Genomic DNA, 27,591 nt, shown 5'->3' on the forward strand with positions numbered 1-27,591 from the left:
GTATTGGGGGCGCGGGAGCGGCAGACAAGCAGGCTGGGTGGGGGGCGGGCAGCTGTGTCGTCAGGAGTTGGGGCGGCCCCGAGGCCGCTGCGTCTGCCTGGCCCGTCCCCTCCAGCCCAGCTCCAGCTCCAAGCTCCTCCAGCGCCAGCGCCCGCGCTTCAGCTCCGACCGCTCGCCCTCCTCGGGCAAGGTAGAGACCCCGCCCTTCCACGCTCTCCCACCAGAGTAGGAGGCCGGCCTCCAAAGGGGTCGCCTCGCGGGCTGGGTTGGGGCTGCGAGGCAGCGAAGGAGGAAGCGTAACAGCTGGAGTGGGTGGCTAGAAGGGTTTGCGCTGGGACGCCGCGGGCAGGGGGAGGGTTGGGCCAGAACCGCGTAGGCAGCCTCTCCACAGACATTTTTTTCCATCCTTCCTGGTCACTCGCAAGGATGATGAAGCTCTGCTTCTTGAGAATCCGACTCCCAAGGAAGTCCCTTTTGGAATCTCCACAGTGCCGCACAGGTGGAGAAGGGTTCTTATTTGTCCTCCTGGTCCCCAACTTCCTATCCTCATCCTTTACACACCTGTCACCAGCTAGTTTCTAAAAATCCCTGATTCTGAATCCCACTTTTCAGCTTCAAGTAAAAGAAATGAGTCTTCTCGCGGAAGAAATGCAAATAGTGTTAGACATCTCTTCAGCCTCAAAACATGCATGGCCACATCCCCACAACCATGCCAATATCGTAACTTCCTCCAGTACTACGCAATGATACCCTCCACATGTACCACCCCCTTAACCAGACAACACTATCCTCTGCGATGTTTGTGGAGGTTTAATGAATTTTGAGGCTTCAGGCCAAATAATTCTCTCTCGGGGACCACTGACTTACAGAAGCAGGAATGGATGGGGAATAATAGACCTTTTATCAGTCTTGGGAGAGGAAGAGGATACAGTCCCTGATAGAGTTAAGGGATTCAGAGGCCCAGGTAATCAGGCCTGAGTCCTCAAACTAGGAGTGCCTGCCCCTTGGGGAATTCTTGCTGAGACAGCCTGAATGTCCTGGGGACATAGCTAATTCTTGAGTAATGATCAGCTTATGACCTGGAATGTGAAACTTTAAATGTTAGCACTGGCTTTAGCAATAATATTTATCTCTTGGTTAACACCAATTTTAGTGTTTGATGTTTAAAATTAGATCTAGGGAATGAGAGATACTAAGATTTAGTGGGATGGAGTAAGGACAACACATCTAGAGTCTAAGACTCTGACAGTCATTTTCTCTAAGTCTTACTTTCCTCCATTCTCTTCTTTGATTGTTTGTTTGTTGGAGATGGGGTAGAGGGTGTTTCAGTATGTTGCCCAGGTTGGGCTTGAGTTCTGGATCCTCCTGGCCAGCCTCCTGAGAACTTGGATATAAAGGCATGTGCCACTGAGCCCTGTTGTTCAGTTTCCTCCTTTGTAAAATATGAGAATTGGCAACTCCTGGCTGAAGATGTTGTAGCATTCTTCACCTTTAAATCAACATAGTCCTTTTGCCCCAAGTTGGAAGAGGTGGGTAGGGAAACCAGAAGAGAGAAGGGTAGAGTGAGTCACAAATAACTGGCAGGCAGGCAGCAGACCCCACCCTTCTAGCCCTGGCATTCGCCTGGACTAGCCCAGGTTATAGCCTCAGGGTTGGGATGGAGCTAGAGGACAAAATTGAACTTGTTCCAGATCTTTAAGGGCCCAGGATCCTGCAGCTTGCTGTCCTTCACCCCCAGAGGCATCCAAACTTTCAACAAAAGAAGTCAAAAAGAAGATTGAACAGATCCAGGAGTCCTTATGTCCAAGAGCTCAACCCAGGGATGTCCTTGGACTCTTAACAGTGTAGTTTCTAAAAATTCCAGAGCAAAGTATAGGATTCTGACATCACTATATGTCTGTACCTGATATATAAAAAGGAGTGGAAGGTATACACCCGAGCTTCACTGCTGCTTGAAGTCCCTAGAACTTGGGCCTTTCTGGTTCAGTGGCATAATTTTTCAAAATGTCCACATATCCTTCTCTAGGTAGAATAATAGCTAATGTTTATTGAATTCTTTGTGACACACAGTTTGTTATATACATTGCTTGTACAATCTTATTTAATCTCCACTCTGTGACAGATTTCTCTAGGTACCCATTTTACTGATGAAAACTGAGGTTGAGCTGGAGGCATAGCTCAGTGGCAGTATGCTTACTCAGCATTCATGAGGCACTTATGCATACATATACAACACTGAGATTCAAGGAAATGAAATGACTCATCCACAAGCTAGGATTTTAACCTATGCCTAATTTGAAAGTCCATCCCTGCCACCTTTGTGGTAGGAGGGATTGAATTCAGACCCTTGCTATGTTAGGCAAGTGCTCTACTACTGAGCTACATTCCCAGCCCTTTTTAAATTTTTGAGACAGGTTTCACTAAGTTGCCCAGGCTGGCCTCAAACTTGGGATTCTTGTGCCTTGGTTTCCCAAAGTGCTGGGATTACAGGCTTATATCACAAACCTATCCCAAAGTTCATTTTCTTAGTTAACTAGTAACTAGTGGTTACTAATATATAGTAATTACTACATATTACTTCTCCAGGTTTAAGGCCTGGAGAGCTAGGAAGAGGCAAAAATAAGTTGAGTCATTGTGAAAAGAGAGACAAGGAAAAGGGTCTTACCCTCTCTTTTATTTTCCCTTGCGCTGTCATTTTCTCCCTCAGATTCTATTTTTCCAGAACTTTGGAGTAATGTAAGAATCCCCAAGGGGTTAATCAGAAAGGCTAATTAAGCAATGCAGGCCCTATTGATACTAAGACTGTTATATATTCATTAGATCTGTTGGCAGCAGAAGTTGAATTATAGTAATTGGTAAAGGCCAAATGGGTAGTCTTTTCTCCAGGATGTCAGTGTCCCAGGACCCTCTTCCAAGTGTTCCCAGAAAGCCCTGGAACAGGAATGTTGTACTGCATAGAGGTGGACAGCAGAGATGTCCCAAGGGCAGAAGTTGCACAGAAGGTTCTTGCGCCATCAGAAAGGAAGGGGGCTGAACTATTGTAGGCCCTAAAGGCCTCCCTGCTTTGCCTGACCTCATAAGCCCCAAAGGAGTAAATGGAGGTCAAAATGTTTGATGAAGTAACTCAATAAATGCTTTATAGAATCATTTACTCTTTTACCAACTATTGATTTACCACCTACTGTATGTGTTCCAAATTATCTCATCCTTTCCTTACTGTTAAGTAGACACTCTGCTATCCATTTAATCATACTGATTAACAGTTCCAAAATAAGACTCCCCTACTTTATTCAATCATTCGTATAACCTATATTGAGCACTCACTATATGCTGGGCGTTCTTTTAGGTACTTGGACTATATTGGCAAACAAGACTGACAAGTTCCTGACCTTATGGAACTCACATTTTTTAAAATAATTATTTTATTACATTTATTTGTATGTGATGCTAAGGATCGAACCCAGTGCCTAACACATGCTAGGCAAGCACTCTACCACTGAGCTCCAGACTCAGCCATGGAACTCACATTTGATAGAAGAGAACAGTAAATAAAAATCAAATTTCCAGTTACTTTGGATGCCAAGGTAGGAGGATCACAAGTTTGAGGCCAGCCTGGGCAATTTAGTGAAGCCCTGTCTCAAAATAAAATAAAAATAAGGACTGGGGATGTAGCTTAGTGGTGGGGTGCTTGCCTAGCATGCACCACAATCCTCATCACCACAAAAAATAAAATAAAAGTAAGGGTTGTAGATGTAACTCAGAAGCAGAATTATCCTGGATTCAATCCCAGTTACTCCCCTTCCCCCACTGCCTGGGACGCACGCACAAAGAAACAAATAATTAGGGAAGATAATTTCTACTTGTGATAAATTCTATGAAGGAAACAAAGAAGAAATACCATTTTAAGATGGATCAGTCAAGGAAGCTCTCTTGGAGGAGCTGATATTCAGTTGAGGCAAGAAGTTGGCTTTGCCAGGTGTGGGGAGGAGGATGCAGTGCTGCACAACTATAATCCCAGTGACTCTGGAGGATGAGACAGGAGGATTGCAAGTTTGAGATCAGCCTCAGCAACTTAAGTGAGGTCTTAAGCAACTTAGTGAGAACCTGTCTCAAAATAAAAAGTAAAAAGGGCTGGAGACATAGCTCAGAGGTAAAGTGCCTCGAGTTCCAATCCCCAATATCCAAAATAAATAATAAAAACTTAACTTTTAATATAATAACTACCATTTTTATAGGTTTCCTGTATGCAAGGCATTATACTAGGCATTTTTCATATATTATATTATTTAATATAATTGTGAAAGCTAGGTATCATTCTCCCCACTTTACAGATTTAACTTGCCCAAGACACACAGAGCTATCAGAGCTAAGAATTGGAACCAAGTAGAACTGACTTTTAGTTCTGTTTGACTCTAAAATCGTGCTGTACTATTTACTATTGTAACATGTAATTACGTAATTTTTGTTTTCTTCTTGGTACTGGGGCTTGAACCCTGGGGCGCTTAACAACTGAGCCATATCCCCAGACTTTTTTTTTTATTTTTATTTTTTATTTTGAGACAGCATCTCGATAAATTACTTAGGGCCTCGCTAAATTGCTGAGGCTGACTTTGAACTCCTGACCCTCCCGCTTCAGCGATCCTCCAGCCTTAAACAGCCCCCACCCCCAAGGCGCTGGGATTACAGGCGTGCACCACCATGTTCAGTTGTAACCTGTAATTATTGTTATTGCTGTTATTGAACCATCAAGGCAAGTCGCCTTCTGCAACTTGGTCCCTGTTTGGGGGGATGGGGATGGGGTGTGAGGATCAGCAATATCCATGTGAGAGCTCCTCCTTGTTTCCTGGGTCCAATAGCAGAAAGTTGGGGTTCCCTAAACCTAGGGTTCCTCCTAGGTTCCTTAAACCTAGGAGGGTGAAAGGAAGACCCTGGCATCCAAGACTCCAGCACGCAGCTCCACGGTGCGGCGCCTGGGAAATGAGGCTGGTGCACAGAGCATTCTACCACTACCTCCTCCCAATCCCGCGCGCCTGGGTCCCCACCCTTTCCCAGTGGAGCTCCACGGCGAGGCGGGGCCAGAGCTAGGGACCCAGCTAGAGCCTGCGCTGGTTCTGTGTCGCGCGTCAGAAGCGCTAGAGGTCGTTGCGGGGCGTGGGTGGCTGGGGAAGTGGGTAGCTGAGCGCCCTGGGGACCCCGGCTAGAGGCGGAGCAAGATGGGGTCCTGGCCTGGAAGGCGTGCTAGCTTAGTAAGAACCATCCAGAGGGCTGGCGGGGACTGCAGACCTGAGATGGGAGAGAAGTCGGGCTATGAAGAGACTGCAGAGACTGGGGGTGGCTTGAGACGCAGAAACAGGCCAGAGATATATTCATATAAACATATATAGACTTGGAAAGGAGGGGTGGAAGGTGGGGAAGTGATGAGGGTCAGGTGAATCAAGATGGATTTGGGGAGAAGTCAGAGTGGGAAAAAGATCCAGAAATGAAGGAGAGAAAGTTAAGAAATGAGTCAGAGAAACAGAGATAGAGGACAGGCTCTGTAAGGGAAAATAGAGAGGGGGAGGTTTAGGGAGGGACACAGAGAAGGAAAGCACAGAAATCACAGTGGGAGTAAAGACTGAATGGATCAGACAGAAACAAAGAAATCCAGACAGCTGGCTCTTCTCCATGTAGCTCTTGTCATCTTCCTTCAGGCCTACCCTCTGAAGAGGACAAACCGCAAGAAGTACTACTACGAAGCTATCTTTCTGGCCATCATTCAGAAAAACAGAAAGATGGCCAAGGAAAGGGGACTATTAAGCCCTGAAGACTTTGCCCAGCTGCAAAAATACATGGAATGTGAGCCTTCCTCCCAGCTCTTCAGTTTTGGAGACTACCCAAAGAATCCCTCTTTCTTCCTATTATATTTTCCCCATCATGCCCCAGTTTCCCCAGTGGCTTTAAGCCAGTCTGTCAGATGGACCCATGACTGTGTAAGGGAGAAAAACAGATAGGGAGATGCCTGGGGTCTCAGCTCTCTACCTACCTTCTGTATACTTTGACTGCTTTCTGCAAGCCCCAGAAGAGAAAAGAGTGGTACCATGTTAGAGGATCTGAAATGTTTTTCCCTTTGTATTTCTGTGTTTCTCCTTGGAATTCTTCCTTCATCTCATTCAAATCTTTTTTTTTTCCCCATTGGATGTCTGAGTGGGACTCTGGCAGAAGGCCAGAAGAGCCAAGATGCCAAGATGGACTAATATTCTTTTCTTACTCTCTTCACACCTAGACTCCAACCAAAAGGTCAGTGATGTCCTAAAACTCTTCGAGAACGAGAAGATGGCCAAATATCTCCAAGGAGATGTGAGTGGCAGCTGGAAATTCTGCTCCTTAATCAACTTTTTTTTTTTTTTTTTTTTTTGCCACTCCATTGGAATCCCCACTTCAGGGATTATTCTTGTCAGCTCGCTTCTAAATGCCCCATTGTCCATTGTCATTGCAGCTTTTGCTTTAAGACGAAATAAGAGATCCTTTGGATTTGGCTTGCCAAGAAGCATATTAATGTTTCAAATGCTTCTCAGCTTTGCACTTACTGTATCTGGGCCCACTATTCCTAGTTTTTCAGTCCCCAACTCCTACCCTGCAAACTCCCAGAGTAATGCTCACTTCCATCACAGGCCATTGGCTATGAGGGATTTGAGCAATTCCTGAAAATCTATTTGGAAGTGGATAATGTTCCCCATCACCTAAGCCTGGCACTGTTTCATTCCTTCCACACTGATCACTGCTTAAAAGAGAATGTAAGGAAAGGTATGTTTCATGGTAGGACTGGGCTGGGCCTGTGGAAGAAAAGTAAAATTAGTGCGTTTGAGGATGAGGTTGAATTGAGTCACATGTTGAGTGGGTCAGGAGAGAGCGGTGGAGGGTAGTAAGGCTGGACTAGGAGTTAGCTGGAGGAAAGTTCAAGGGGAAAAGTTGTAATAAATAAAGGAGAAGAGAACCAAAGTGGAGGGGCCCTGACCTCAGATCTGCTGTACTTTTTTGTAGCAAATGTGGTATGTCTCAGTGATGTCTCCTGTTACTTTTCCCTTCTGGAGGGTGGCCGGCCAGAAGATAAGCTAGAATGTGAGTTGCTATTCTGGACTGGGAGAGGGGAGGAAAGGTGAGGGAAAAGGGAGATATTCATTCCCTAGCCTCCCTTCCCTCATTCTTTCAGGATTCCTAAAGGCTGACAGGGCCAGACAAAGGTGGGGCCAGAGATTGGGCCCATTTCCTCTGTTCTTCCAGACTACTTATAACATCCCTCATAGTCACTCGAATTCCCACATCTTGTACATTCTTATGTAGGCAGTCTGGGATGTTCTCGGGATATGGGAATGTGTGTTATCTCCCCTATCTAATTCACTGAGGGTGGCATCCATGCCTGCTTTCCTTCCCTTTTTGTCTCCTTTTTCAGTTCCACCCTAAGTCCTAGGCTCTTCACCCCAAAGTTTTTTTTTTTTCCCCTATCTCTGTTTCCCCTGTATTCTGGTGTGATTATTTAGTTATCTCTCACAAACTGACTCCAGCCTCCCTAAAACACCCCACAGTCACCTTCAAGCTGTATGACACGGACGGAAATGGGATCCTGGACAGCTCAGTGAGTTGTGGGACCTGTATGTTGGGCAAGGGAGTGTGCTTCCACTTGTCTGTGCTTTCCTGCCCCAGGGTAAAAAGCAGAGAAGGGGCTGAGAATATAGCTCAGTGGTAGAGTACTTGCCTAGTACATTCTAGGTCCTGGGTTCAATCCTCAGCACTGAAAAAAAAAAAAAAAAAAAAAAAAAAAAGAGAGAGAGAGAGAGAGAGAAGGCTAGAAGACATTGAATCCTCTAGGGACTAAATTTAGGAGTAGGTCCTAAGCTCTTGACCCCTAAAAGAGAAGCCTGGAGACATGAACTGGAAGCTGACTTGCAAATATACAAACACATTTATTTACTTGGTAGAAGCACCTAAGAATGAGAGAGAGGTCTGGGAATGGAGCTCAGAAACCCTGGTTTCTGGAGAAGAGTTTAGTGTGGAAGTAGCAATGGGGGTATGGCTGTGGCTCTTTTCCTCTTTGCCCCAGGAAGTGGAAAGAATCATACTCCAGATGACACGAGTGGCTGAATATCTGGATTGGGATGTGTCAGAGCTGAGGCCGGTAAGGCAGTTCTTCCTCCCTGTTCTTTATTATGCCTTCTTCTTTGGTGATCCTACGTCTGCCTTACCCTGTCTCTGATAGGCCACCTTGTTCCCTCAGCTAGGAGGGTTGTGCTGGGTATCCCAGGAGACAGTGGAGAGGTCTCTGAGGGGCATATCTACCCAAGTCCCTTCCCACTCTGTTCAGATTTTTCAGGAGATGATGAAAGAGATTGACTATGATGGCAGTGGCTCTGTCTCCCTAGCTGAGTGGGTCCGAGCTGGGGCCACTACAGTGCCGCTGCTAGTACTGCTGGGGCTGGAGATGGTGAGTAGAAGAAGCTTGTTAGGATGGCTTCTACTTGTCAGAGATTAGCCTGCTAAGGGCTTAGACACTCCTTAGCATCCTCTGTGCCCTCCCAGACTCTGAAGGATGATGGGCAGCACATGTGGAGACCCAAGAGATTTCCCAGACCAGTCTACTGCAACCTGTGCGAGTTGAGCATTGGTCTTGGCAAACAGGGGCTGAGCTGTAACCGTAAGTAATGGGACCTGGGAGTGTGGGAGAAGATGGGAGCCCAATTATCTGCAGGAGCATGACACTCTGAATTAAGACATGGGTTTGAATACTAGGTTGTGCTACTAACTAGTTATGTGATCTTGGGAAAGCCACATAACTTGTTGTTTTGTAGTGCTGGGGATCAAACCCACTGTCTCATGCATCTTTTTTAAGCTTTAGTTTCCTGAAAATGAAGTCATTGTGAGCATTAAATAGTTTGATACCAAAAAAAAAAAAAAAAATGTGCTTCACAGCCAAGCATGGTGGTGTACACCTGTAATCCCAGTTATTCAATAGGCTGAAGCAAGAGGATCACAATTTCAAGGGCAGCTTCAGCAATTTAGCAAGACCCTATCTTAAAATAAAAAATAAAAAGGGCTGGGATGTAGCTCAGTGGTAGAGTACTCCTGAGTTCAATCCCCAGTACTGCAAAAAAAGAAAAAAAAGAAAAGTGCTTCACACATTGTAATCACATACTATAAAATGCAATAAAAAGTAGTTAGCCAGGCACAGTGGTGAATGCCTGTAATTCCAATGGCTCAGAAGGTCGAAGCAGGAGGATAACGTGTTCAAAGCCAGCCTCAGCAATTTAGTGAGACTCTAAGCAACTTAGCAAGAACAGGTTTTGGATGTGGCTCAGTGATTAAGCCCCTTTGGGTTCAATCCATGACACCCTCCCCCACCACACATACAAAAAGTAGCTATTGGCTGGGTTTAGTACACATGCCTGTAATCCCAGCAACCAGGGATGCTGAGGCAGTAGAACTGCAAATTCAAGGCCATCCAAGCAATTTAGTGAGATCCTGTCTCAAAACAAAATTTAAAAAAGGTTTGGGGATGTAGGTAGGTGTAGACCTCCCCTGGGCTTAATCCATAATACCAATAAGTAAATAAATATTAGTTATTATTGATAATGTTATTTCTGGGCCTCCCTTAGATCATCCAGCCTAATTCCAGCTGGCCCATGGATGGTGTGGAGACAGGCTTAGGGTGGTAGTTGCTTTTTTAGGAGGAGGAGTGAGAAGAAGTCACAGTTTTTGGAGGTGAATCCCCCCCCCCCCCGCAAAAAAATTAATTATCTGCTACACCTTTGAAAGCAAGGAATTTGATGTCTTGTTCTAGAGGGTGATCCTTTCTCCCAAGTAAGGAACAGATGTGGGAAAGGACTGCAGCTAAGGCTCTGACCTTTTTCCCTTTCCCCCAGTCTGTAAGTACACTGTTCACGACCAGTGTGCCATGAAGGCCCTGCCTTGTGAAGTCAGCACCTATGCCAAGTCTCGGAAAGACATTGGTGTGAGTGATCCCTGGAAGCTTCTCCCACTCCCCACATTGCCACCCCCATCTTGGCCCCGGTCCTTAGTTTGTTGCTCCCCTCAGCCTCTCCCTCCCCCAGTCTCTGCAGACTAGGAACTGTCTTTCTCCCTAAGGTCCAATCACACGTGTGGGTGCGAGGAGGCTGTGAGTCCGGGCGCTGTGACCGCTGTCAGAAAAAGATCCGGACCTACCACAGTCTAACCGGGCTGCATTGCGTATGGTGCCACCTAGAGGTGTGAGAGCTCTCCCTCCAGTCTATGCCTTCTGGTCTCTCCTCAAGGGGCCCTCTCCACAGGCCTCCTCAATCCCACCTTCTTTACAGCTGTAGTTGTCCTCGCTCCCAAGGGCTCTCTTTCCAATCCAGACCCAAGTGAAAGGTGGTAGAGTCCCTTGCATGATCCTGTATGCCCATCTTGTCTTTCAGATTCATGATGACTGCCTGCAAGCCGTGGGCTCTGAGTGTGACTGTGGGCTGCTCCGGGATCACATCCTGCCTCCATCTTCCATCTATCCCAGCGTCCTGGTGAGACACATAAAATGCCATTTAGAACAGGAGACCCTATACTTCTAGGATTCGAGTCAGGCCCATCTGTTTAGGGATTTATACACAATCCAGCTCTCCTTCCCTCTGCTTTGCTCCCCTCCCAGGCATCTGAACAGGAACGCAAACACAGCAAAACAAGCCAAAAGACCATGGATGACTCAAATTTGTGCATCTCTGAAGCTCTTCGGGTACAGGGCTGAGGTCTTGGGCTTCATGGTGGGGTCAGTTTTTGGCTGGAGCTGACATGGGAGGGACTGAAGTGGGAAATCTTTGGGAAGTGCTGCCTGATTTCTAGAGGCTCCATCGGTAGGAGAGGAGAGGAGAACATGAAGGAGGGGGAAAGCATTTGGGAAATGCCAGTCCTCTGCCCCTGTCTCCAGGATCCACTTTAACACTGACAAAATCCTGCTTTCTTTATTCTTATTTTATTCCCCAACTGCAGATCAACCCTGTTTCTAACACCCACCCACTTCTAGTCTTTGTCAATCCCAAGAGTGGTGGAAAGCAGGGACTGAGGTGAGGAAAAAGAAATTGGGGGGCTGGGGTTGTGGCTCATTGGTAGAGGGCTCGCCTAGCATGCGTGAGGCACTGGGTTCAATCCTCAGCACCACATAAATATAAATAAAGGTATTGTGTCCACTTAAAACTAAAAAAATAAATATTAAAAAAAAAAAGACATTGGGTCTTTCTAGATGGAGAGGGAGGGCCAGAGCTTGGAGGGAGAAAAGGAATATGTGTATCTAGTTGGATCACCTTGAGGAAAACATGAAGCTTTCCTTTTTTTACTCACACAGGGTCCTTTGGAAGTTCCAATATATACTAAACCCTCGGCAGGTGATCAACCTCCTAAAGGATGGTCCTGAACAAGGGTGAGTATAGGCTAGGGGCTATATCACAGTGTTTTCTTGTGTCTATACATGTTGAGAGAAAACAGTAAACAGTGCATATTGAGAGAGGAGGTCTAGGGGAACCCAAGACACCAGAATTTCGAATGCTTCTTTCCCTAAGGTATCTCCTCCTCTCAGCTCTCTTTCCATCTTTGTCCTGTTTTCTTTCTTTCTTTCTTTCTTTTTTTTTTTTTTTTTTTGGTGCTGGGGATTAAACCCAGGGCCTTGTGCATGCAAGTCAAGCACTGTACCAACTGAGCTATATCCCTAGCCCTTTGTCCTGTTTTCAAGGGATGAAGATCCATTTTTTCCCCTAACCACTAAGGAGTAGCTATAATTTTCTCCATTGTCCTTTTCTCTTTCTAGAAATTCAAGTCTTATTTATTTTAAAAATTATTGTCAAGAGCTGTAGTGCACACCTGTAATCTCAGCGACTAGGGAGGCTGAAGCAGGAGGATCACGAGTTCAAAGCCAGCAAAAGCGAGGTGCTAAGCAATTCAGTGAGACCCTGTCTCTAAACAAAATACAAATATGGCTGGATATGTGGCTCAGTGATCTAGTGCTCCTGAGTTCAATCCCCGGTACCAGGGGGGAAAAAAAAAAAAAAAAAAATATATATATATATATATATATATATATATATATATATATATATATAAATGTGTGTGTGTGTGTGTGTGTGTGTGTATATATATATATATATATATATATATATATATATATATATATATATATATATATAAATTTATGGCCAGGTGTGGTGGCACATAGCTGTGGTTCCAGCAACCTGGGAGGCTGAGACGGGAGGATCATGAGTTCAAAGCCAACCAACCTCAGTAACTTAGCAAGGCCCTAAGCAACACTTAAGGGACACTGTCTCTAAATAAAACACAAAAAAGGGCTGAGGATGTGACTCAGTGGTTTAGCAACCCAGGTTCAATCCCTGGTACCAACAAAAAAAGCAAATTAAAAAAAATTGTAATCATTTTTTAAGGTGCGTGGGACAAAACCCAGGGCATGTTAGGGAAATACTTTACCACTGAGCTACATCCCCAGCCCAAAACTCAAGTCTTTTGAAAAAGGGGAAAAAGGTAATATGAATGAGACACAAGAAATAATCTGCTGGGCCCTGGGTTCGATCCTCAGCACCACACAAAAATAAATAAACTAAAGGTATTGTGTTCATCTACAACAAAAAAAAAATATATTAAAAAAAAAGAAGTAATCTGCTGTCCAGGAATTTGATAACCTCAGTCCTATTATCCTTCATCTTTTCTCTCTCCCCTTTTTTCTCAGGCTCAGATTCTTCAAAGATGTTCCTGACAGCCGTATTTTGGTGTGTGGTGGAGATGGCACAGTAGGCTGGATTCTAGAGGCCATTGGTCAGTGCAAGGAGAAGCTCTAGGAGGAATATGGGGGCAGTGGTCTTCTAGAACCAACTCTCCCCATATATCTCTTCACCTGCTTCCCCAGACAAAATCAACTTACCTGTTGTACCTCCTGTTGCTGTGTTGCCCCTGGGCACTGGAAATGATCTGGCTCGTTGCTTAAGGTGGGGAGGAGGTAAGTGGTTGGAAATTGCTAGGGGTTGGAGGGAGTTGGTTAAGAAGGGAAAGTCATGGGGAGTAATGTAGGCATCTGGTATAGAAAGAGCATTGGGGGAAAAGAGGCACAGATGGGTGAGTACCAAAGTGGAAGAACTAAAAGAAGAGAGTTTTGGAAGAAATAGGGAACATATTCTGAGCCTAGAAGGACCAAGGGTGACTGTCTTCTTTCCTATAAACCTAAAAATAAATGTCTGTCTCTCCTAAACAACTCTTAGGGCTCAGAGGATCAAAGATCATAGCGGGGGTAGATGGAACCATGTGGGAATGAGGAAGGTTATGTAAGAGCTAAGCCAGATGAAGAGTAATGAAGCTAGAAGGGAGCTTGTCCGTGATTCATTCATTCATTCAAATGATGAAAAGGTGGTCATTCATTCATTCATTCATTCATTCACTATCATTTCTTTCTGAGTCTATTGCAGTAGTCTCCTAACTGCACTCCCATTTCTAATCTTATTCCTTTCAAAGAAAAGGGTTTTTTGTTTGAAAAAAAAATTGTGTTTGAAGTGTCTTGGTATTGAAGCTGTTATGTTCGAGTTCAGCTTCAACATCTCACTGGAGATTAGGTAATAAAGGTCTGCTAAGTAGAGTGAAAGAATTCTAGGTGGGGAAAGTGGTAAAGGCCAGAGGAGACAACAAACAACATGGTGGTGTCTGTGATTGGAACCTAGGCTGCAAGGTGGGAGATGGACAAAGGGAGGACCCAGTTGAGCAGGTACAGATTATGGAAGCTATTGGAAGTTATTAATGCTGTGCTGAAGAGTTTTTATCCACACTCTGCCAAAGTTGGCAAGCTGAAAGCCTACAGAAATGATTTTGTATTGTTTTGTAGTTTGCTTTGCAGTGTTTTCAATTTCTTTGAACTTGATTATTTCTTCTTTCTTTCTTTTTTTTGTTTTGTTTTGTTTTGTATTGTTTTTGGTATGGGAATTGAACCAGGGGCACTTTACCACTGAGGTACATCCCCATTCATTTTATTTTTTATTTTGAGACAGAGTCTGACTAAATTGCTGAGAGTCTTGCTAAGTAGATGAGGTTGACCTTGAACTTTATGATCCTCTTGCCTCAGCCTTCAGCCTCTTTTTTTTTAATATCTATTTTTTAGTTGTAGGTGGACACAATATCTTTATTTCATTTTTATGTGGTGCTAAGGATTGAACCCAGGGCCTCACATGTGATAGGCAAGCACTCTACCATTGAGCCACAACCCCAGCCCAACCCTTAGCCTTTTGAATTTCTGGAATTAATATATTTTTTTAATTTTTATTTTTGGTGGTACTGGAGATTGAACACAGTGACATTCTACCACTGAGCTCCATACTCCCAACTTTTTATTTTTTATTTTGAGGCAGGGTTTCACAAAATTGCTGAGATTGTACTCAAACTTACCATTTTCCTGCCTCAGCCATTTCAGTCAATGGGATTACAGGAGTATGCCACAGTGGGCAGTTGAACTTGATTGTTTCTGAAGTGGGGCATATATTCTTCAATTCTCCACAATCCTCTTGTTCTCTGCTAGTCATTCATTTGTTTTACCTTTCAAGCCACTGAGGCATTGAGGTATGTAGATATACAACATGTGTGTGTGTGTGTGTGTGTGTGTGTGTGTATGTGTGTGTGTGTGTGTTTGTGTGTTACTAGGAATTGAGGCCCAGGGCTTCTTGTATGCTAAGCAAGTACACTGCTATTGAGCTATATTCCCAACCCTTTTCTTATTTTATGTTGAGACAGGATCTTCCTGAGGCTGACCTCAAAGTTGTAATCCTCCTGCCTCAGCCTCCTGAGTAGGTGCAATTACAGGCATGCCCCACTGTGCCCAGCCATTTGACCAATTTTTTTTTTTTAACCAGTTTTTGAGTCCACAACAATTAAATTTTTCATTTGGTACTAGTCACTTTGATATTAGATATGTTGAGTATTCACTGTGTGTTCTATGAATGAGACTCTGAAAGCAGTTTTCTGCTGACTTGATCTGAATAATGACTATAAGAATATAAATGAAAATTATATGTTAGCATTTAAAAAAAAACCATAAGGTTTGAACAGAAGGAAGTGAAAGGAGTGTCACTGTGGGAGCTCTGGGGAGCATGGATAAGAGGTGAAGAAAGAGATAGGATAGGAAATTACCTTTATTACAATGGTTCAGATAAGAGATGATAAACATAAAGGCAAAGAACAGCAGTGGAGTTAATGAGATAGAAGCAACAGCATTTGATATCTGCTGGATTACTGAGGAGGAGGTAGAGATAAGCATAGAACACTTTCTAGGTTTAGAGACTGAGCTGAGCAGATGGGGGTGCCATTTGTTATGATGGGGACTATGTAAGCAAGACCATTTTAAGAAAGATAGATTTACTTTTGGACATGTTGAACTGAGGTGTCATTGGAGCAACCAGATGGAGATGATGTGGTAGGAAGATAGAAATCGATGTCTATTTCTAATAGGAATTTAGAAGAAAAATCAGGGATAGAGATACACCTTGGAGAGTCATCTATTCCCAGTGGTGGTAGTTGATAGCCTAACAGGAGATGAGATTACCCAAGGAGATAAGGATAGCAAGATCCTGGTAAACACCTTATTTAATGGCTGAGCAGAAAAAGAGGAATTATTAAATAGTCTTTATTAGTTTCCCATTTCTCACTGTTACAAATTACCATAAATGCTGGCCTAAAGCAACGCATATTTATTGTCTTACAGTTCTGGAAAGTCATAATTCCACATTAGGACTCATTGGGCTAAAATCAAGGAAGTGGCAGAACTGTTTTTCTCTTGAGAGCCTAGGGAAGAATCATTCACCTTTCCTTTTCCAGTTTCTAATGTCTGCCTACATCCCTTGGCTGTGGTCCCACTTCCAACCAGCAATGTTATCACTCTGATCTCTGCTTCTGTTGTCACCTCTTCTATGACTCTTCACTCCTGCCTTCCTCTTTCACTTTTAAGGACCCCTGTGATTACATTGGGACCATCCAGATAATCCAGGATAATCTCTCATTCAAGATCCTTAATTTAATCATATCTGCAGTCTCTTTTGCCATGTAAAGTTCTTTTATTTTTAAATTTTATTTATTTGAGATGGATCTCCCTAAATTACCTAGGCTGTCCTAAAACTCCTGGGTCCAAGTGATCCTCCTGCCTCAGCCTTCATGTAGCTGGGATTACACAGGAGTGTGCCACCATGTCCAACATAATTTTTGTGTTTTTATATGTACACACGTATGTGTACCCACACATAAGACGTTTTAACAAATAAATGGAATCACACTAGACAGATTGTTTTAGTACTTCTTTTTCATTGAATATATCTTGGAAATCTTTCCATGCTAGTACATATAGATAGATTTCACTCTATATCCAATATCTGCACAGTATTTCATGAATTTACCATAATTTATATGGCCTTCCCTTACTGGTGGACATTTAGATTGTTTCCAGTATTTCAGAGAGCACATCAACAAAGATCCATCTCTGTACATGTGTATTAATTTCTGTAGGAGAAATTCCTAAAAGTAATTGTTTTGTCAAAACAGTTTATATATATATATATATATATATATATATATATATATATTTTTTTTTTTTTTTTTTTTTTTTTTTTTTTGGTGTGCACATGGTTCTGGGATTGACTCCCATACTGAGCTATACCTACAGCCCTGTTTATTTTTGGTTTTGAGACTGGATCTCCCTAAGTGGTCCAGGCTGGTCAACCTTAGGATCTTCCTGCCTCAGCCTCCTGAGTAGCTGGAATTATAAAGTGCTACCATGCCTAGCTGTTTTGATCAAATTTGAAATGGCTTTGATTAAAAATTGCCAAATTGCCTTCCAAAGATGAGGTGTTTTTGTTTTTTATTTTCCTACAGTTCTGGGGATTGAACCTAAGGATACTCAACCACTGAGCTATATTATTTTATTTATTGGTTACTGAAGATTGAACTCAGGGATGCTTTACCACTGACTACAGCCCTAATCTTTTTTATTTTTTATTTTGAGACAGGGTTTCACTAAGTTGCTGAGGCTAGACAAGGCTGGCCTCAAACTTGTGATCATCCTGCCTTAGTCTCCTGAGTAGCTATGCCACTGTGCCTGGCTATGAGTTATTATTTCATGCTCCAACTAACAACAAATGAGAATGACAGTTTACTCATAAACTCATAAACAGCTTTCTTAATCTTCTTATAAATTGTTAATTTGATTAACAAAAAGTTAACTAATCATTTTACATTTCTTTGAATTATTAGTAATATTATCTTTCTTGTGCATATTGGCCATTTGTATTTCTTCTGTAATAGGCTTATTTGCATTACTTCCCATTTTTCTATTTAATATAGTGATTTGTAATTTTTTTTTTTTTTTTTTTTTTTTTTTTTTTTTTGGTGTGGGTGGTTCTGGGAAACAAACCCAGGGCCTCGGGCATGCTAGGCAAGTGCTCTACCACTGAGCTAAACTCCTAGTTCTATAAACATTTTTTTGAATGTTGGGAAAGTTAATCCTATTATGTATGTGCCTTTTAGCCTTGTTTTTATATTTTTTTAGGTGTGTGTTTATTTAACCATATAAAAGTTTACTTTTTTTTAATACCAGGAATTAAATCCAGAAACACTTAACCACTGAGCCACATCCCTAGCCCTTTAAAATTTTTTTTTTTTTTTTAAATTTTGAGACAGGGTCTTGCTAAGTTGCTTAGGACTTCATCAAGTTGCTGAGGCTTACCTTTGAACTTGTAATCCTCCAGCCTCAGTCTCCTGAACCGCTGGGATTACAGGCATGCAGCACCTGGCCAAAAGTTTTAAATTTTAATATAATTACATTTATCCATCTTCTTTGGCACCTAGGTTTGTATTATGCTTAAAAAACATTTATTTTTTAATTGTAGGTGGACACAATACCTTTATTTTATTTTTATATGGTGCTGAGGATCTAACCTAGTGGCTCACGCATGCTAGGTAAGCACTCTACCTCTGAGCCACAACCCCAGCCCTATTATGCTTTATAAAGACCTTTTCATCCAAGGATTATAAAAGAAATTCACTCATTTTTCTTCTAGTACAAATCCTGTTTTTTGTTTGCTTGTTTGTTTTGCTTATTTTGTTTACTGGGGATTGAACCCAGCCACTTGCACATGCTAGACAAGTACTCTACCATGAAATTGTATCCCCAACCCTACTGCTTTAGTTTTTCATACTTGCTTTTTTTGCTTCAGATTGGTTTAAAAAGTGACTTCTATCCAGGCACAGTGGTGCATACCTGTAATCCCAGCAGTTTGGGAGGCTGTAGCAGGAGGATGACAAGTTCAAAACCAGCTTCAGGGCTGGGGATGTGGCTCAAGTGGTAGTGCGCTTGTCTAGCATGCGTGCGGCCCGGCCCAGGTTCGATCCTCAGCACCACATGCAAACAAAGATGTTGTGTCCACCGAGAACTAAAAAATAAAAAATATTTAAAAAATTCTCTCTCTCTCTCTCTTTCTAAAATAAAATAAAATAAAATAAATCAGCTTCAGCAATTTAGTGAGGCTCTAAACAACTCAGTGAGATCCTGTCTCTAAATAAAATACAAAAAAAAAAAAAAAAGGCAGGGAGCTGGGAATGTTACTCAGTGGTTAAGTGCCCCTGGGTTCAATCCCTGGGGACAAAAAAAAAAAAAAAAAAAAGACTTCTTCACCTAGTACCATGTACTGAATAATTTATTTTTCTCCATTTATTTGAAATGTTGTATTATGCTAAATTCTCAAATATGTTGAAATCTATTTGGAAAACTATTTTTTTTTCTTTTAAGTTCTAAGAATAGGGCCTCTTACATGCTAGGTAACTACTCTTACCAATGGGCTACATCCTCAGCCCTTTTAAAAAAAATTATTTTTACTGAGGATTGAATACCTGGGCACTGAGCTAAATCCTCCTCAGTTATTTTTTATTTTATTTTATCTTTATTATTTAATTTAATTTTTATTTATTCATTTGCTTGTTTATTTATTTATTTATTTATTTATTTATTTATTTATTTATTTTTGTGATGCTAGGGATGGAATCCAGGGCCCTGCACATGTTGGGCAAGCCTACCAATGAGCTACATTCCCAGTTTATCTTTTATTTTGAGACAGGGTCTCAATAAGTTGCTGAGGTTGCCCTCCAACTTGCAGTCTTCCTGCCTTGACTTCCTGCATAGCTGGGATTACAGTTGTGCATCACCATTCCCAGCTCTATTCTTTACCATTAAATTGCTTATTCTAGTCACTGTGCCAGTATCATACTGTTTAGATACTTCCTTTATTCTGTGTTCTTCCTAGTGGAATGAAGCAAGAAAGCATGAGGGAGTGAGGGAGACTGTCCCCGTGTTTTACTCATCTTTTTTAGCATTTTCCTAGCTGTTCTCTCCAATTCTCCAGATGAATTTTGTAGCTGTTTTTGTTTGTTTTATACCTGAGATTGAACCCAGGGGTGCTTAAACACTGAGCAACATCCCTAGCCCTTTTAATTTTAAAGTTTTAGGGTCTCACTAAGTTGCTTAGGGCATCGTCAAATTGCTGAGACTGGCTTTGAACTTGAGATTCTCCTGCCTCAACCTCCCAAGCCACTGTGATTACAGGTGTACCCCACCATTCCCAGCAAGGCTGACCCCTCTTAACCTTGGTCCACAGAGGCTGCACATCCTACCCTCTCAGTGTTTTTTTTTTTTTTTTGAGAGAGAGAGAGAGAGAGAGAGGATATATATATATATATATATATATATATATATATATATATATATTTTAATATTTATTTTTTAGTTCTCGGTGGACACAACATCTTTGTTTGTATGTGGTGCTGAGGCTCGAACCCGGGCCACACGCATGCCAGGCGAGCGCGCTACCGCTTGAGCCACATTCCCAGCCCCCTACCCTTTCACTGTTGATGGCTAGGAGATTCTGCAGAACCAGAGCAGAGGGTTCTTGGAGATTTGCAGATCTGGGGATAAGAGGAGGGCTCTGGAAGACTCAGGGCTCAGTGCTAATCTGTCTTCTCTTCCACCTTTAGGGTATGAAGGAGAGAATTTGGCAAAGATTCTCAGGGAATTAGAGATGAGTACGGTGGTATATATAGATCGATGGTCCCTGGAAGTGATACCCCAACAAACTGAAGAAAAGACTGATCCAGTCCCCTTTCAAATCATCAATAACTACTTCTCCATTGGTGTGGTCAGTAGACTGGGGCACAGAGGGAAGGGTGGAAGTGGGGGTTAAGCAGGCAGAGGCTGGAGGAGGACAGAAAGGGAAGGGAGAGGTTAAAGAAGCAGTGATATGGGGAAATTAGAAATGGGGTATAGTGGTGTGAGTTGCAAATAAAGAATGTGGAACATGTGGAACATGCTGTACCTAGACTGGAGAGGCAGGAGAGGGGGAGGGAGGGAGGGAGGAAAGGAGAGACAGAGAGAGAACATGAACATGAATATGCTCTGAGATTAGGCCAGTTTCTGATATCATATGCCCTTAACTCTCCAGGATGCTTCTATTGCTCACCGATTTCACATCATGCGAGAGAAATATCCTGAGAAGTTCAATAGCAGGTGAAGGAAAAAGGGGAGGAGCATGGGCATACATGGTGTCAGGGACTGGCTTTGTGACCAAGTTTGACTCAGAATGTTTAGATGGGCAGTGATACCTCTAGGAAACCCCGCACCTCCGCAAAATAAAGCTACCCTTGTTCCCCTTGGAGTTGGGAGATTGATGCTCTTCCCTGTTACTTACCACCTCTACCACCACTGTATAACCTGTTCCCTTCCTACTGGGCCTCGTGCTGGGGCTGTTACAGAATGAAGAACAAGCTATGGTACTTCGAATTTGCCACATCTGAATCCATCTTCTCAACATGCAAAAAGTTGGAGGAGTCTTTGACAGTTGAGGTATGTATGATGAGACCCTACTCTACGTCCTTTCTGCTTCTTATAGCCAAGCATTTCCCTGCACAGGCCACCCGAGGAATTTCCCGTATTCTTCTTCTTCTTTTTTAAAATGCCTTTATTTTATTTTTTAAATTTTTTATGTGATGCTAAGGATCAAACCCAGTGCCTCACATGTGCTAGGCAAGTCCTCTGCCACTGACCTACAACCCCAGCCCCTACTTCCCATATTCTTGAACTTATACCTCTTTGACCTCCCAGCTCTCCAACCGTGACTTCCTAAGTCCTCAAGATGCACTAGTTCCTTTTTTCTTTCATCTCTTGCAAACCTCCAAATCCTGGCCTTCCTAGTTTGTTACATAGTCAAGGGAACAGTTACATCCATGATTATACCATGAGGTGAGAATCTGTGCTCTTCCCAACTGGGGTTGTGCCCCACTCCCCTCAGATCTGTGGGAAACCGCTGGATCTGAGTAACATGTCCCTAGAAGGCATCGCAGTGCTGAACATACCTAGCATGCACGGTGGCTCCAACCTCTGGGGTGATATCAAGAGACCCCATGGGGATAGCTGTGAGATCAACCAGGCCTTGGGCACAACAGCTAAAGTCATCACTGACCCTGATATCCTGAAAACTTGTGTACAAGGTGAGAGGAGTACCCTTGGGAGTTGAGTGGGCAGGACTAAGGGGAAAGTGTGACTCCCTTTGGGAAAACACTGCCTCTATAAAACTTATCTCCCTATTTCTCACTGCAGACCCAAGTGACAAACGACTGGAAGTAGTGGGGCTGGAAGGTGCAATTGAAATGGGCCAGATCTATACCAAGCTCAAGAGTGCTGGACATCGGCTGGCCAAGTGCTCTGAGATCACCATTCAGTAAGGAAGATTCCAGTCAGTAGCCTGAGGGAAGAAGGGAAGAGGGCATGGGAATAGTGGGAAGGGCTAGAGATCATCCTCAGTGACAAAGGGTCTCAGGGTCAAGGGGAACCAGAGTCTTGATATTTGGTCAGAAAGAAATCTATACCAATCTTCCTTGATCTCCCACAGCACCATAAAAACCCTCCCCATGCAAATTGACGGGGAACCCTGGATACAGACACCCTGTACAGTAAGTATTGCCTATGCCTGCCAAAAACAGAATCCTCAGGCTCCATGGATCCTCAATTTCCATCCCGCAACCTTCTTGACTTCCTCCCAATACCCAAAGTTCCCCTTGATACCCTTCCTCTAAAACTCTGATTTCTCAGACTGGCTCCCTACCATGATCTCCCCAGAACCCCAGAACCCCACCAACAGAGCCACATCTTTCCCCCAAATCCTTTTGCTCCATCTCCAAGGTATCAGATTCAGCCTCTGAACATGCTCCCTTCCCTTCCCTTCTAGATCAAGATCACGCACAAGAACCAGATGCCCATGCTCATGGGCCCACCACCCCGCTCCTCCAATTTCTTTGGCTTCTTTTCTTGTCCCACTTAGCCTCCAACCTAGCCTTGAGTCCACCTCCCTGTCCCTGAATTCCACCCCCTAGGCTCTGTACATTGCTGCCATATCCTCCTACTAGTTCAGGGGAGTATTCCTTTGCCCCCACAGTATTTATTATCCTGATTCACCTGTCCCCCACCCACATACATATATGCACATACACCACACATATGTTAAAAGTGCCTCTTCTAAATAAAGTGACTTTTATTTTACTGGATTATCTGTTAAGTGATACACCTCCTTCTTTTCCACCTTCATGCCTTAAAAGACTGATCTCAAGAAAGCAAGAAAAACAGCACCAAGTTCCAAGTATTTATTTCAGGTAATGGTGGTCTCCAAGGAAAGACTGCAGAAAAGACAGGCATTCCTGTCAACCCCAGGAGAATCATATCATCATATGAGAGTACTCAGACCTGCTGCCCACTGAGAAGTGGACTGTTCTCACCAGTGGGGCAAGCACGGAGGACTCTGGGCAGACGTAGCCAGTGAGTGCTACTGTGTGGCAGCTGGGAAATGGGGAGAGCTGAGCCCTGCTTCATAAATCTGCGCCTGATATTGAGAGAAGGGGGGAAATGGTTAGCAATGGACAAAGGCCAATTATCTGTGCTTCTCCAAAGAAGGGACACACCCATATCCCATGCTTAGCCTTAATTCTAGCTCCTTTCCCTTCTCCCCAACTCCAGGATTCATTGTCTCTTATTTCTATGGTAACCTCTCTCCTTTACCTATAAACTTCCCTGCTTTGAAGACCTTGGCCTGGGGATCTGCCCCTCTCAAAAGTGCTACACATAGAATATTAACAACAGTTATCAATGTCCTCAATTGGTGCGCTCTTGCCAGGTGGTTTACTCACATTGTTTCTAATCCTGACAACAGTCCCATAGGGAAGGTATTGTTTTTCTTATATCTCAGAGGCTCAGAAATTTTAAGCTATTTCCCCAGTATCCCACAAGAAAGACTGCAGCCTAGGTCTTTCTAACTTATATGCCTGGACTCTTTCCTAGACACCATGCTTCCTCAAAGGGAATGGTAGTTCATTTTCCCCTTAAGGAAGAGGAAGAGGTGTAATAAAGGATTGCGGGTCTGGGCTAGATGGTGGGGTTCTCACCTATATATCAGAGATGCAAGGACCACAGCCATCAACACCAGCAAGATACCCACAAGCAGGGGAACCTGCCCAAGGCCTGCTTCTTGACCTGTGAACAGAATCCCAGGCACTGCTTCATACAGTGTCTTCTCTCTCCTTTCTGGCTTCTGCCCATTCCCCTTCATCCTATCTTATATCTAAATACTTACCAGGCATGATAAGCTGGGTGCTGGCCACTGCCAGGCTGTTGGCATCAGCCAAGGACACATTGAGGCAGTAGGTCCCTGAGCCGCCCTTTAGTACCTGGTGCAGAACCACCTGGCAGGCTGGACTTGGCGGCACAGGCTGGCACAGACGTTGGGCTGGAGGCTGGCACCCTGGTGATGAAATATCCAAACAGGCTTCCTTGGGCAGCCTAGAATAAGGATCATCTTGCATCAGGGGATCTTGGAAGGGACATGACTCCAGAGATCAATGGTCAACTCATGAATCATCAGAGCAATCAGCAGGATACTCACCCGCCTTGGCAGGACACAGTCAGCTCAAATGCATCCCCTTCACTGGATGGCATGGCCTGCAGGATCTCAGCATTCTCAATGCCCTCTGTAAAATTGCAAGGTTATAAATTGGGATTCCTTCTGCAGGTCCATAAAGAGGAAAGCCGTAGGGCTACTCTCCCAATCCCATCCCTTTGTCTTCAAAGGAGGACCCTGTCATTGGGGCATTCTTTCTGTCTGGGTAAATAATTCCTCTCAAGGTATGCTCCCACTTGATGGTCCTGGGCAGCATATACCTTTCTTCATCAACCCCCAGGGTAGGCAAGACTTACGAACAATATCCAGGGTGAGAGAATAGGAACCATATCGATATAGAACACAATCCAAGGGGACTTGTCTCTTCACCAGCATTAAGGTATCTATGCCATCCAGCGGAGGGCTCAGGGACCCTGGCAGGAGAGGATTGAGGAGGCAAGGTTAAGAGACAGATAAGAAGACTCACTTGGAGGAAGAGGCCAAGCAGACATTTTCCCAAGTAGAGCTACTGGATCCCGAAATTACTGGCTTTAAGTCAGACAAGATCTTGGAAATATCTTTTTTGGGGGGTACTTGGAATTGAATTTAGGGGCACTCAATCACTGAGTTACATCCCCAGCCCTATATTGTATTTTATTTAGAATCAGGGTCTCACTGAGTTGCTTAGCATCTCGCTGTTCCTGAGGCTGGCTTTGAACTTGCAATCCTCCTGCCTCAGCCTCCTGAGCCACTTGGATTATAGGCTTGCACCACTGCACCCAGCAGAAATATCATTTTATAGATAAATAAACTGAAGCCCAGAAGAAGAAAATTACTGCTTTAGAGTCACAAGGTTAGAGGCAGGAGTTGGAGTTTTCAAAAAGTCTCCCAAATATTTATCATACCCCACATTATGCTAGGTCCTAGGCTAGATACTTGATGTAGCTCATTTAAACATCACTAACTCATCCCTTTTTTTTCACTTTGGGACAAGAATCTAGGAGTGGAAAATGGTAGGATTAGAGTCTTGGAATCTGAGAAAGATTTCTGTGCATTTATGCTTGAACAGAAAATATGATATAAATATTAAATGATCACAGTCTGTTCCCTGGCCTTCCCAGCTGTTCTCAGGGGTAGAAAAGCAACAAACTCTCTCCTCATATACTGGGGAAGACCCCAGATAATGAACTCCAAATCTCTTGCATGTCAAGAGACACTTGAGGGCTTTAGAGCTAGTAAGAACTCTGAGGAGATCACAGTGTTAAAGAGGATTAGATAACATCTGGGTAAGACTTTCAGAGTAGAGAAGTAAGAAATATCCCTTCTCAATGAACCTCATGCATACTGGTGGGTGTGTGTGTGTGTGTCTCCTCTCTCTCCCTCCCCCCCTTCTATCTATCTATCTAGATATCTATCTATCTATCTATCTATCTAGTTGTAGATGGACACAATACCCTTTTTTAAAATTTTTTTAATATTTATTTTTTAGTTTTCGGCGGACACACATCTTTGTTTGTATGTGGTGCTGAGGATCGAACCCGGGACGCACGCATGCCAGGCGAGTGCGCTACCGCTTGAGCCACATCCCCAGCCCAATACCCTTTTTTTAAAAAAGAATTTTTTGTTGTTGTTGTAAATGGACACATACTTTTATTTTATTTATTTTTTATGTGGTGCTGAGGATAGAACTCAGTGTATCACACATGCTAGGCAAGCGCTCTACCACCCCAGCACCACCCCCCACCTTTTTTTTTTTTTTTTTGGTACTGAGGATTGAACTCAGGGGCACTGAGGCACATTCCCAGCCCCATTTTGAATTTTATTTAGAGACAGGATCTCACTGAGTTGCTTAGCGCTCTTGCTGAGTCTGGCTTTGAACTTGAGATCCTCCTGCCTCAGCCTCCTGAGCCACTGGGATTACAAGTGTGCACCACTATGCCCGACCCCAGCCCCCATTTATTTTTATTTACTTATCTTTTTATGTGGTGCTGAGGATTGAACCCAGGGCCTCACATGTGCTAAGCACGTATTCTACCACTGGGCCACAACCCCAACCCTACACTGGTCCTCTTACCTGTAATACCTTCTGTAGACATGAATGGGCTAGCATCTGGACCCTCAGGCTCAGAGGTCGGTATCTTTTCAGCTGTGGTCTCCACCAACTCTATAGTTGTCACCTCTGTAGAAGACTCTGCAGTTGGCATCTTTACAGGTGTAGTATCTATAACCTCTGTAGTTGACACCTCTGCAAGTGTGGTATCTATGACCTCTGAGGTTGGTAGCTGCTGCAGTGTAGTACTTGTTCCCTCTGCAGTTGGCATTTGCACAGATGTGGTATTTATGACTTCTGTGGTTTGCACCTGCACAGCTGTGGTTCCAGACAGCTTTGTAGTTGGTACCTGATTGGGTGTAGTACCTATAACTTCTGCAGTAGGCACTTGCCCAACTGTGGTGCTAGGAACCTCTGCAGTTGACATATTCCCATCTGTTGTGGCTGGAAGTGGGGAAGAGCCACAGGAGGTAAGAGGAATGGCAGCCTGCAGCACCACCTGAGCAGTGACGGGGCCAGACTCCAGGTAAGTATGAGTGACCACAAGTGCCCGAGAGATCAGAGTCCCAGTACCATCTCCAAAGTTCCATGTATAAGAGAGGTCAGCCCCCTTCAAATAGCCACTGGGGTCATGGAGCTGAAGAGAAAAGGTCAGAGGTTGCTTCCTTAGGAAGTGTTTGTTCCCTCCATCCAAGGCTTGTAGTTGGGACACGCTCACGGAGAAAGGTACCTGGTCTGGGATTGGAGCCAGAAAAGGTGAGAACCAAACCTGGGCCAGAGCTTCTCCTTTCACAGCCATACCCTCTAACCCAAAAGCTGGTAGTCACCTGGCAATTCACTGGTTCTAAACCCCACATTCCTCTGCTAAGGTCTTCCTGGCCCTGCCTCTTGAAGGTAGCACACCCTTTCCTCTCTCCCCTCCAGTCCACCCAAGCCTCTCCATATTCTCCTGCTCTATTGCTGGCTTTGCCAATTCCTAGACCCTTACCAGTAATGGTGAAGGCTGAGCTGGAGCGAGCAAGGGGCACGTAGCTCTGGGATCCACGGTGATGGTAGACAGTCACTTCCATGGTGTGTGTGCCCAGCATTGCCTGTTCTGTCCCAATACTCAGCCTGGACACTGGACCCCCCAAGACTTGCCAGTATTGGCCTGAGGTTTTTGAAAAGAAAATCAGAAAGGGAGATGCTACTGGTCAGAGGGAACTGGAGCAGGATATGAAAAAGAACACAAGAGAAAGAACATCAGGAGACAGGAGATATATTAAGGATGATTACTTCAAAGGGTGTTGGGAAGGCTGTGACATAACGGGGCAGAGAAAGGGTTCTATTGTGTGTGAGAGGGCATTTCATGGAGTGGGACTATAATTGAGAAAGGGTTGCCTGCGATGGCTGGGGCTATAGATCAATAGTGCATGGTGTATACAAGGCCCTGGGTTTGATCCCCAGCACCCCCCATCTCCAAGAAAAATAATTGAAAGGGAGTTAGGTGCTATGAATGAAGAAATAGCCATGGGGGCAAATGAGGATTAGGGGAAATCACAAAAGTTAAGG

At 43.9% G+C, this 27,591-nt stretch overlaps 2 protein-coding genes across 4 annotated transcripts; one reads left to right on the forward strand and one right to left on the reverse strand.

Moving 5' to 3' along the window:
* The first annotated feature begins 81 nt into the window (after positions 1-81).
* On the forward strand, positions 82-22,608 carry Dgka (diacylglycerol kinase alpha). Of its 3 annotated transcripts, XM_076854650.1 has the most exons (24): positions 82-190; positions 5,691-5,835; positions 6,263-6,336; positions 6,651-6,783; positions 7,021-7,098; positions 7,563-7,612; positions 8,078-8,152; positions 8,339-8,458; positions 8,554-8,668; positions 9,894-9,982; positions 10,117-10,236; positions 10,428-10,526; positions 10,652-10,735; positions 10,990-11,063; positions 11,342-11,416; positions 12,731-12,816; positions 12,908-12,997; positions 20,047-20,207; positions 20,511-20,575; positions 20,821-20,911; positions 21,357-21,555; positions 21,665-21,785; positions 21,957-22,017; positions 22,293-22,608. In XM_076854650.1, exons 2-24 carry the CDS (start codon positions 5,772-5,774, stop codon positions 22,383-22,385), a joined length of 2,217 nt encoding a protein of 738 aa, XP_076710765.1. In that variant the 5' UTR covers positions 82-190; positions 5,691-5,771; the 3' UTR covers positions 22,386-22,608. The 3 variants fall into 3 exon arrangements, with proteins under 3 accessions (XP_076710765.1, XP_076710766.1, XP_076710764.1); XM_076854649.1 differs by lacking the exons at positions 82-190; positions 8,339-8,458 and having other exon boundaries at positions 5,695-5,835; XM_076854651.1 differs by lacking the exons at positions 5,691-5,835; positions 6,263-6,336; positions 6,651-6,783; ... (5 more) ...; positions 9,894-9,982; positions 10,117-10,236 and having other exon boundaries at positions 90-190.
* Positions 22,609-22,765: 157 nt separating this feature from the next.
* Positions 22,766-27,176, reverse strand: Pmel (premelanosome protein). Its single transcript, XM_077109240.1, has 7 exons — positions 27,029-27,176; positions 26,065-26,775; positions 24,308-24,424; positions 23,997-24,081; positions 23,688-23,893; positions 23,500-23,587; positions 22,766-22,940 (listed from the first exon to the last, which is right to left on the reverse strand). Exons 1-7 carry the CDS (start codon positions 27,126-27,128, stop codon positions 22,799-22,801), a joined length of 1,449 nt encoding a protein of 482 aa, XP_076965355.1. The 5' UTR covers positions 27,129-27,176; the 3' UTR covers positions 22,766-22,798.
* Between the last annotated feature and the right edge of the window lie 415 nt (positions 27,177-27,591).

Source organism: Callospermophilus lateralis, chromosome 4 (assembly GCF_048772815.1).
Source record: "Callospermophilus lateralis isolate mCalLat2 chromosome 4, mCalLat2.hap1, whole genome shotgun sequence".
In the NCBI taxonomy this organism is placed as follows: Eukaryota; Metazoa; Chordata; class Mammalia; order Rodentia; family Sciuridae; genus Callospermophilus; species Callospermophilus lateralis.

Bases quoted from the DNA above. Each gene is read 5' to 3' on its own strand.
- Pmel (XM_077109240.1), bottom strand. From the start codon at position 27,128: ATGCTGGGCACACACACCATGGAAGTGACTGTCTACCATCACCGTGGA. The intron at 24,425-26,064 runs GTAAGAGGACCA...CTCTCCTGCCAG, and splicing joins GTCTACAGAAGGTATTACAG to GGTCCCTGAGCCCTCCGCTG. The intron at 22,941-23,499 runs GTGAGAACCCCA...TCTCAATATCAG, and splicing joins CTTGCATCTCTGATATATAG to GCGCAGATTTATGAAGCAGG.
- Dgka (XM_076854650.1), top strand. From the start codon at position 5,772: ATGGCCAAGGAAAGGGGACTATTAAGCCCTGAAGACTTTGCCCAGCTG. The intron at 5,836-6,262 runs GTGAGCCTTCCT...CTTCACACCTAG, and splicing joins GCTGCAAAAATACATGGAAT to ACTCCAACCAAAAGGTCAGT. The intron at 10,237-10,427 runs GTGTGAGAGCTC...CTTGTCTTTCAG, and splicing joins GCGTATGGTGCCACCTAGAG to ATTCATGATGACTGCCTGCA.